The 10,919-nt window shown below is 38.7% G+C and overlaps 1 protein-coding gene across 3 annotated transcripts in view; it reads left to right on the top strand.

The window, feature by feature from the left end:
- The first annotated feature begins 279 nt into the window (after positions 1–279).
- KCNC4 (potassium voltage-gated channel subfamily C member 4) overlaps positions 280–10,919 on the top strand; it is a 70,281-nt gene continuing 59,641 nt past the window's right edge. For 2 of the 3 annotated variants that reach the window (XM_053704728.1, XM_053704727.1), the window contains exons 1-2: positions 388–996; positions 1,373–2,306. In XM_053704728.1, the coding sequence (XP_053560703.1) occupies positions 388–996; positions 1,373–2,306 (1,543 nt within the window). Of the gene's footprint in view, positions 997–1,372; positions 2,307–10,919 lie in introns of all 3 variants that reach the window. The other variant, XM_053704729.1, reaches the window with a different exon arrangement.

Raw genomic sequence — 10,919 nt, 5'->3', positions numbered from 1 at the left:
CGTAGCATATAAAGGGCCAATTATTGAAATGATTGCCTGAAATAGAGGAAAGGCGTGTGTGCAATTCCCTACAACTTTCTGCAGTGAGAAGATTCAGCTAATACAAGGGGAGAGCCTACGTTCTATATCAAGGAAATAGGATAGCACTGTACAGCTGTGGAAGTTTTATTCAGTGCCTCTTGGTTGCTGGAAACATTTTTTTCTTCATCATCATCTCCAGTCACTCCCCTTCACAGTTTTTCTGCATCTTTCCTCCATCTCCTCCTCTTTCGTTTTTGTCACCTGTTGGAAGATCGCGTTGGGGTCCCCTATCGCCTTGGCACCCCTGGCAGTCTCTCTGGAGGATCCCGAGACTGTCTAGAAGGGGGGTCACACCAGGAAAAATCTATGATTAGTTCAGTGTGCGTGTCATCCTACCGTGGGCGCAAGTCTGGGAACAAGCCACCCTCCAAAACATGTCTGAAAGAGGAGATGGCCAAGGGGGAGGACTCTGGGAAAATCACCATCAATGTGGGGGGCACCAGACATGAGACCTACAAGAGCACTCTGCGGACATTGCCTGGAACTCGCCTGGCATGGCTGGCGGACCCTGAGACCTCCAGCCACTCTGAAACTGACAGTCAGCAGAGTGAGTTCTTCTTTGATAGACATCCTGGAATCTTCTCTTATGTCCTCAATTATTACCGTACTGGGAAGCTGCATTGCCCTGCAGACGTGTGTGGACCTCTTTTTGAGGAAGAGCTAGCTTTTTGGGGTATAGATGAGACAGATGTGGAGCCCTGTTGCTGGATGACATATCGACAACACCGGGATGCAGAAGAAGCACTGGACATCTTTGAGAATGTGGAACCCGAGGATGGAGACGAAGACAAAGACTCAACACCACAGCTACTGTGTATGGAAGAAAGAACAGAGAGGTCCAAAGGCTGTTGGAGGCGTTGGCAGCCTCGGATTTGGGCCCTCTTTGAAGACCCTTACTCATCCAGGGCAGCTAGGGTAAGACACTTTACACCCCTATCACCCTTATGGTGTCCCATTGACCTTATTTATTGTATGTAGTATAAAGTTATAACCAAAATAGTGTCCTATTATGTGGTCTGGCATGTCCCTTACCAATCCTTTCTTCTATGTTTTTAGAAAAAAGTTTTGTGCTGAAAGTTGTATGAGTAATCTTTGATTAGTGATTGTTGTGGACACCTATCATCTATCTCTCTATCATCAGACTTTGGTAGTGATTTGATTCAATATATATCAATGTTCACTCATGGATAAATAATCACACATTTATAGGGAGAAAACTGTTAGCTTTAAGAACTTCACAGTAGTAAAGAAGAAGTTACCTAATGAACTGACTTGTCTCTTTATTTTGCAGTGTGTGGCCTTTGTTTCTCTCTTTTTTATCCTGGCGTCCATTACTACATTTTGTTTGGAGACCCACGAAGCATTTAATATTCACAGAAATGTGACTGAGGTAGTGACAGAAGGAAATATTACTGAGACCATTGTGGTGAGGGAAGTGGAGACAGAGCCAGTCCTCACGTACATTGAAGGGGTATGTGTCTTATGGTTCACCTTGGAGTTCCTGGTCAGGATTATCTGCTGCCCAGACAAATTGGTCTTTGTGAAGAACATGCTCAACATAATAGACTTTGTGGCTATACTACCATTCTACCTTGAAGTGTGTCTCAGTGGGCTGTCCTCCAAGGCAGCTAGAGATGTCCTGGGCTTTCTTAGGGTGGTACGTTTTGTCAGGATTTTACGTATATTCAAGTTAACCAGACACTTTGTGGGACTGAGAGTTTTGGGACATACTCTGAGAGCCAGTACTAATGAATTCCTTCTTCTCATAATTTTCCTGGCTTTGGGGGTTCTCATATTTGCCACCATGATTTATTATGCAGAGAGGATAGGAGCAAACTCTGCAGATCCTACTGGGAGCAATCATACCCACTTTAAGAATATTCCTATAGGATTTTGGTGGGCAGTGGTAACAATGACCACTTTAGGGTATGGAGACATGTATCCTCAGACCTGGTCTGGGATGTTGGTTGGTGCCTTGTGTGCTCTAGCTGGGGTACTCACAATTGCCATGCCAGTTCCAGTAATTGTGAATAATTTTGGCATGTATTACTCATTGGCTATGGCCAAACAAAAGCTTCCAAAGAAAAAGAAGAAACACGTCCCCAAACCCACCATGACAGACACTCCAACTACTCTGAAATCTGAGGATAATTCACCTAGAAACAGCACTCAAAGTGACACATTCCCACTGGCTGCAGAGGAAGTAATAGAGAGAAAGAGGTCAGGTAAGGGACAGTCAAGTACTGGAGATATGTTAGAAGGTCTACTTGATTGCCACACTGTGGAGTCTCAGATAAAGAAGTCTAAGTGGAAGAAAATATAACTATTATTACACGATTAACCCCCCCCCCCCACATAATATACATATTACCCTATCAGTACTGATTAAAATCATGATATTTCTAGATACATTTTTGACCAACAGAAAATGTATTTCTAATTTACAAAAGTGCAGAAGAAACTTTACATTTTTTCCTTAAAACATTGTTACCTCATCTGGAATATCTTTTGCTTGCATCTTTAAATTGTATTATCAAATATAATCCCTTATAAAAGAAAATAAGTATGTGTCACTGTAAACATATATCTTAACATTCATGCTATCTATGTATGTTTCTGGGTTGAATCAATTAACTTGACATGAAATGTTCTTGCAAACTAATTTGTAATTTGTGAGTACCGTCATCACTCAGTGTTTTTAAAGGCAGGAATGGGATACTTATGTTGTTCTTTAGTCTTCCAAAGGGCTGCATATAAGGTTACAACTTAAAGGGACACTGAACCCAATTTTTTTCTTTTGTGATTAAGATAGAGTATGTAATTTTAAGCAACTTTCTAATTTACTCCTATTAGCAAATGTGCTTCATTCTTTTGGTATCTTTATTTGAAAAACAAGAATGTAAGTTTAGATGCCGGCCCATTTTGGTGAACAACCTGGGTTGTTCTTGCTGATTGGTGGATACATTCATCCACCAATAAACAAGTGCTGTCCAAGGTTCTGGACTTTCTTTTTGAAATAAAGATAGCAAGAGAACAAAGAAAAATTGATAATAGGAGTAAATTAGAAAGTTGCTTAAAATTGCATCCTCTATCTGAATCACAGAAGAAAAAATTTGGGTTCAGTGTCCCTTTAATGCTTCTAAACACTTGTAACAAACACAGCAAAAGTTTATATGTATTGTTTTTTAGGGTAAAGGGGATTAAGCAGAGAAGAAGCAATAGTGATAAACAGAATGCAGGTGTTTTTACGGAGACATATTGATAGATATTTGTGTTTTGGATACTTTCTTTTTTGTTCTTAAAGGGATATGAAACACTAAAACTGTTCTTCTGTGATTCAGACAGAGCATACCATTTTAAAAAAAGTTTCTAATTTGCTTCTATTATAAAATTTGCTTCATTCCCATAATATTCTGTGTTGAAGCAATACCTAGGTAGGCAACTAGAGCACTACATGGCAGTGCTCTTGCAATGGATAACATTCTTGCAAAACTGCTGCCATATAGTGCTCTAGAAATGTGCCGTCTCCTAAGCAAACGTCCCTGTGTTTTAACAAAAAGATACAAAGAGAAGAAAAATTGATAATAGACGTAAAATAGAAAGTTGTTTAAAATTGCATGCTCTGCTTGAATCATGAAAGAAAACATTTGGTCTCATATCCCTTTAGGCAAAAGAAGAGGGTTGCATCAGAATCTTCAAAGTGATCCAGTTGGCCCATGGTCAGCCACTGCATTAAGGTCATGATAGGTAGAATTGTGTCTTAATTGAAAATGTTTTTCATCTTGCAGGAAACATTTATTGCATTAAAGAGACTTTAAAAAAGAGAGACAATTTAAAAAACACAACCTATTGTCACATTATAGTTTGTTTGTTTTTGTTTGTCTTTTTTAAGTGTAATGTACATTTTGTATAAAAAATGATGCCTTTGTATCTAAATTTTCCTCTCTCATCAATGTCTTCTGCATACCTCCTGCACCAGTCTTAGAACTGGACTCTTCAATTCCAGTCCCCAGGACCTACTAACTGGCCAAATATTTTGGATTGCCTTGGATTAGATAAATTTAGTTACCCAGCTGATAATGTCACCTATGCAAAATTTGTTAGAGCATGTAATTTTACCTGTAACGACTTTACAATGCTATTTGTTTTTTTTAAAACCTGCAAAGTGGTTAAATACTTAGTCAAAGCACCTACTGGGAGCTGCAGAGAATTGCAGGTCCTAAGCAGAAATATTTGATGACACGCTCTAACAAGTTGTGGACTTTTTGCACAATAATGCCTCTTAAAGGGATATGAAACCCAAATGTTTTCTTTCATGATTCAGGTAGAGCATACAATTTTAGGCAACTTTCTAATTTACTCTTATTTTCAAGTTTTCTTTGTTCTCTTGGTATCTTTATTCGAAAAGCAGGTATGTAAGCTTAGAGCTGGCCCATTTTTGGTTCAGCACCTGGGAAGCACTTTCTGATTAGTGGGTAAATGTACCCAGGGTGCTGAACCAAAAATGGGCTGGCTACTAAGCTTTACATTCCTGCTTTTTAAAAAAAGATACCAAGAGAATGAAGAAAAATTGATAATAGGAGTAAATTGGAAAGTTGCTTAAAATTGCATGCTCTATCTCAGGGGTGGGCAACTATCGGCCTTCCAGATGTAATGGACTACATCTCACATGATGCTTTGCCAGCATTATGGCTGAAAGAGCATTGTGGGAGATGTAGTCCATAACATCTGGAGGGACAATAATTGCACACCCCTGCTTTATCTGAATCATGAAAGGAAAAGATTAGGTTTCATATCCCTTTAAGCACCATGTACACACTTCACTGTCAATCAAATGTGCGTAGTGTGGAGACACCTATCAGTTGCTCTGTATGTTCCAAGACTCATTTTCTCTGTTGCAAGATTTTGTGGTCTTGCAGATGAAGGAAGGTTTGTTTTTTTCAATAAAAGTATATGAAATACTTTTTTTTTAAAAACATGAGGTTCCTGTTGCAGTCTGTGTTTTTATCCCAGATATTTGTATAATTTGTATTTGAGCAGTGGTGATATAGCAACAGTTTATCTGCATTCTATCCTAACTCCTTATGTGCAGCACATGGCTGGTTTGATCAGTTAATACAAAATTAAAAAAAATATGATTGTTACCCTCACTGTTGCCCATCTGAAATATACAGAGCATCACCTTCTCTGCAACTTGCTTAAAGGGACAGTGTCATTTTTTAATTATTCACCCTGGAACTCTATGTTTAAACTCCTTAAAAGGGGTTTAAACCCATAAAGTTCTAATCATAAGCAAATAGTGGGATATTACACAGCTGTATCCAAAAATAAAACAATGTTTGCACAGAGTGACATCGTGTGTAAACAAATTATAGAGACAATAATTCCTTTAATATTCCTGGTAGAAGGAAAAAGAATATGATATATTGTGGTTTATTTATTTAGTATTAATGGACAGGAATCTAATTCTCAATTTGTGGAAATCAAATAAAAAAAAACTAAATTAAAATGAAATTGATGCATGCATATAATGATAGAGCAATTGGTAACTGAACAGTATGATATGTCAATAAATCACAAAATATAGAGACGTAAAATACTAGCCTGACTGTAGACCTTGATAATATTCTTTCTTGACAGTGAGAGAAATCTATTAACAATAGTTCGGGACCCTACATGTACAATAGCAAGTCAAAATCTATTGATATAGGGAAAAAAATCTATTTATTTATTAATCATAACAGTGACATTTTGCCAGCTATGCATTGATGTTAAATCTTAAAACATTATATATATATATATATATATATATATATATATATATATATATATATATATATATGCCCCAAAGCCTCCCACAAGCCAGCTATATGCCCATGTAGAATCAGCAGATGCAGATAGAACCCTCTAATACTGGCAATATGCATAATGAGACTTCTGGTCAGTTGCATAGTCCCTGCAGCCTCCTTATGTCAGTCCCCTTTGTCCTTTTCATACCAGCTTTATGCCAAAAATGATATCCTGGATCAGAGGCAGAACCCGTGAGGCCAGTTTATGCAAGTTATACATGCAAATGAAACAACAGATAAGATGCATGCCCCCCTGCAGGCACTTTATACTGTTATCCAATAAAAAAAAAACAGATACGTTGCATGGGCCCTGCAGCTCCATTTTTGCAGCTGTATGATCAAATGCAACTACAGCTTCCTTCATGGAAGCTATTCAAGCTATAAGACAAAATTGCACATTTAGGGCCAGATTACAAGTGAAGCGATATTAGTGCTCCACTGAGTAATACCAGCGCTAGAGAGAATGCTTTCATAGGCTCAAATGGGAGCCTCATTCTAATGCCGTCAGATCGGATCTCTGGTTAATTTTATAAGCGCTAATTGCTGCCGCAAGCTTGCAGTAGCAATAACCAGCCACAGATTGCGCTTGCGAGGTAAATTAGTGCTCCACTTGTAATATAGCCCTTCATTTGATGCATGGCCCCTGCAACCCCCTAATTTCAATGCACAATTAGAACAAAGATCAGATGCTGAGCCCCTGTAGCCCCCACATATGTATATATGTTTCAATTAGACAATATGTGAGGCCTCGGCACCCCATGCATGCTAAATATATGCAAAAGCAGCAAATAAAATATTATTAATAAATTCATTTTAAAAATCCAAAATATTAATTATAATCATGTAGATGGGCAAAAAAAAACTTCTGTCAGATGCCAAACAAACATATATGACATAAAAATTCTGCTTTTTTAATGTTTGTTATACACCCAAATTAGTCCTCAGATCATACACCTGGCCTCTGCAGCCTATAATTCCACCTGTACGCTCAAGGTAGACCTCAGACCATATGGCATGCATAGGGTTGCCAGCCAGCTGGTATTTTACTGTCAAGACTGGTATTTTTAAGTTTCAGTTCAATATAGATAAGGAATAAATATAGAAATAAAGGTCCTTTTTTGCTGAAACTTCACCTGTGTGTGTTGGACTCTAATTATAAACATACAATCCTTTTAAATCAGCCCTAGCAGTTTTAGTTTCTGAGTTATGCTGTGAAATCACTTATGCAAATTTATGAAAATGAGCATGGACGGTATTTTTTTCTAGTCATGCAGCCCCCTAGGTCAGATACATGCATTAAAGGGACAGTCTACACCAGAATTGTTATTGTTTGAAAAGATAGATCCCTATATTACCCATTCTCCTGTTTTGCATAACCAGCACAGTTATATAAATACTCTGTGATTACCTCTGCAAACTGCCCCCTTATTTCAGTTCTTGACAGACATGCATTTTGGCCAATCAGTGCTGACACCTAGGAAACTCCACGTGCGTGAGCACAATGTTATCTATATGGCACACATGAACTAATGCCCTCTAGTGGTGAAAAACTGTCAAAATGCATTCAGATAAGAGGCGGCCTTCAAGGTCTAAGAAATTAGCATATGAGCCTACCTAGGTTTAGCTTTCACCTAAGAACACCAAAAGAACAAAGAAAAATTGGTAATAATAATACATTGGAAAGTTGTTTAAAATGACATGCCCTATCTGAATCATGAAAGTTTATTTTGGACTAGACTGTCCCTTTAAGGGTGCCTCAGGGGTTGCACAAGTTAATTTATGCAAGTTATATGACCTAATGAGATCCAATTGCAGCCATCATATACCTATTATAAATTCTATCAGATGCAGAGACCCTTCTGACAGTCATGCAATTTATATGCTCAAAGCAGGCCTTAGATAGGTTGCATGGACCATACAGATTTATTATGACATCCATATGCTTAAATTAGACTTTATATCAGTTTTATGTAGATGTATGGCCTCTGCAGACCCCCATGTCAGCTACATATATAAATTAGTCATCAGATGAACACATTGCTCTTGATGCACCATTTATGCAAACTTTATACCCAAGTAAAACCAAATTTGCATGCATGACATTTGCAGCCACCTTATATCAGTTCTCCAAAAAAATTGAATTGCTACTACCCCCGTCCCCTTTCTGCTAGATATATACCCAAATTAGTATTCAGAGAAGATTATAGTGCTTACAGCTGCATTCATACCAGTTGCTTGCCTAGACGCGATCTCAGATCATATGCAAAGCACATGCAGAAACTTATTACAGCTATTTGCACAAATTAGACCTCAGGCCAGATACAGGGCCTCTCTACCCTTCATACCAGCTATATACCTAAATTAGACATCAGATTGCATTAATTTCCCTGGCAGCCCCCTCATACCTGCTATATTCCTTAAATTATAACTCAAATTAGATGCAGAATTTCTACTGCCTGACCTCTTAAGTCCCTACATGGCACAGATACTCTTTGCAGGTCCTCTAAGTGCAGCTTCAAGTCCAAACTAGATGTCAAATACTTTATGTCAGCTATATGCCCAAATTATACCTCATATCAAATGCATAGCCCCTTTAGTCCCCTCAGGGCAAAGACATAATCAAACAAGACTTGAGACCATATGCATTAAATTCACCTGTGTGAAAATACTGGCTGCAGAAACACTAGCTAGGAGTCTAGGACAAAGCAAGGAGGTCTAACTACTGCAACAGCAAAGTGACCAGCCAGAAAGTTTAAAGGGACACTGAAACCAAATTTTTCCTTTCGTGATTCAGATAGAGCATGCAATTTTAAGCAACTTTCTAATTTACACCTATTATCAATTTTCTTTGTTCTCTTGCTTTCTTTATTTGAAAAAAAGGCATCTAAGCTATTTTTTTGGTTCAGAACCATGGAAAGCACTTGTTTATTGGTGGGTGAATTTATCCACCAATCAACAAGAACAACCCAGTTTGTTCACCAAAAATGGGCCAGCATCTAAACTTACATTCTTGCATTTCAAATAAAGATATCAAGAAAATGAAGACAATTTGATAATAGGAGTCAATTAGAAAGTTGCTTAAAATTGCATGCTTTATCTGAATCTCAAAAGAAAACATTTGGGTTCAGTGTCCCTTTAATATATAAAGAAAAGGAGGTGGCACCATATTTAGTATCAGACACCCTCCTCCTGCAGTCAGTAGATGAAGCGTTGAAGGTGGGGCCTCTTGCTGTTGCACCTTGCATGGGCTCCTGTGCTGTCTGTAGTTTTGCCTGGTTATAGTTTACAACCACAGTAACTTTAGTAAGCAAAAATATTTCTTCTGCAAATTGACAAGTTGTATTCGCACAACAATTGTATATGTGAAAAAAAAAATGTAAAAACTGTCGCTTAGATTACGTGTTTTGTCGGTAAGGCTGTGCGGTGCTGACGCACAGTTTTCCCTCACCGCTCACCACAGACATTGCTGGTATTATGGGTTTTTAGAAACCCGGCGTTAGCCGCAAAAAAGTGAGCGTAGAGCAAAATTTAGCTCCACATCTCACCTCAATACCAGCGCTGCTTACGTTAGCGGTAAGCAGGTAAAACGTGCTCGTGCACAATTTCCCCATAGGTGTCAATGGGGCAGAGCCGGCTGAAAATAAACCTAACACCTTCAAAAAAGCAGCGTAAAGCTCCTAACGCAGCCCCATTGATTCCTATGGGGAAACACATTTTATGTCTACACCTAACACCCTAACATGAACCCCGAGTCTAAACACCCCTGATCTTACACTTATTAACCCCGCCGCCCCCGACATCACCGACACTTCCATAACATTATTAACCCCTAATCTGCCGCTCCAGACACCGCCGCCACCTACATTATAGTTATGAACTCCTAATCTGCTGCCCCCAACATCGCTGAACCCTACATTATATTTATTAACCCCTAATCTGCCACCCCCAATGTCGCCGCAACCTACCTACACTTAACCCCTAATCTGCCGCCCACAAAGTCACCGCCACTATATTAAAGTTATTAACCCCTAAACCTAAGTCTAACCCTAACACCCCCCTAATTTAAATATAATTTAAATAAATCTAAATAAAATTACTATCATTGACTACATTATTCCTATTTAAAACTAAATACTTACCTATAAAATAAACCCTAAGCTAGCTACAATATAACTAATAGTTACATTGTAGCTATCTTAGGGTTTATTTTACAGACAACTTTGTATTTATTTTAACTAGGTACAATAGTTATTAAATGGTTATTAACTATTTAATAGCTACCTAGTTAAAATAAATTCAAATTTACCTGTAAAATAAATGCTAACCTAATTGCAATTACATCAGCCAATAGGATTGAGCTCACATTCTATTGGCTGATCCAATCAGCCAATAGAATGCCAGCTCAATCCTATTGGCTGATTGGATCAGCCAATAGGATTTTTTTCTACCTTAATTCCGATTGGCTGATAGAATTCTATCAGCCAATCGGAATTGAAAGGACGCCATCTTGGATGATGTCATTTAAAGGAACCTTCATTCTTCAGTTGGACTTCGTTGGAAGAGGATGCTCTGCGTCGGATGTCTTGAAGATGGAGCCGCTCCACGCCGGATGGATGAAGATAGAAGATGCTGCCTGGATGAAGACTTCTGCCCGTCTGGAGGACCTCTTCTGGCTAGCTTCGAGGAAGACTTCTGCCCATCTGGAGGACCACTTCACCAGGCTTCTTTGAGGACTTCGGCCCGGCTGTGTGAAGACTTCTCAAGGTAGGGTGATCTTCAAGGGGTTAGTGTTAGGTTTTATTAAGGGGGGATTGGGTGGGTTTTAGAGTAGGGTTGGGTGTGTGGGTGGTGGGTTTTAATGTTGGGGGGTATTGTACTTTTTTTTTTACAGGTAATAGAGCTGATTACTTTGGGGCAATGCCCCGCAAAAGGCCCTTTTAAGGGCTATTTGTAATTTAGTATAGGGTAGGGCTTTTTATTATTTTGGGG

The sequence above is a fragment of the Bombina bombina genome, chromosome 3, assembly GCF_027579735.1.
Source record: "Bombina bombina isolate aBomBom1 chromosome 3, aBomBom1.pri, whole genome shotgun sequence".
NCBI classification, from domain to species: Eukaryota; Metazoa; Chordata; class Amphibia; order Anura; family Bombinatoridae; genus Bombina; species Bombina bombina.
Note: the sequence above shows the minus strand (reverse complement) of the source record. Positions and strands in the feature narration are given on the sequence as shown.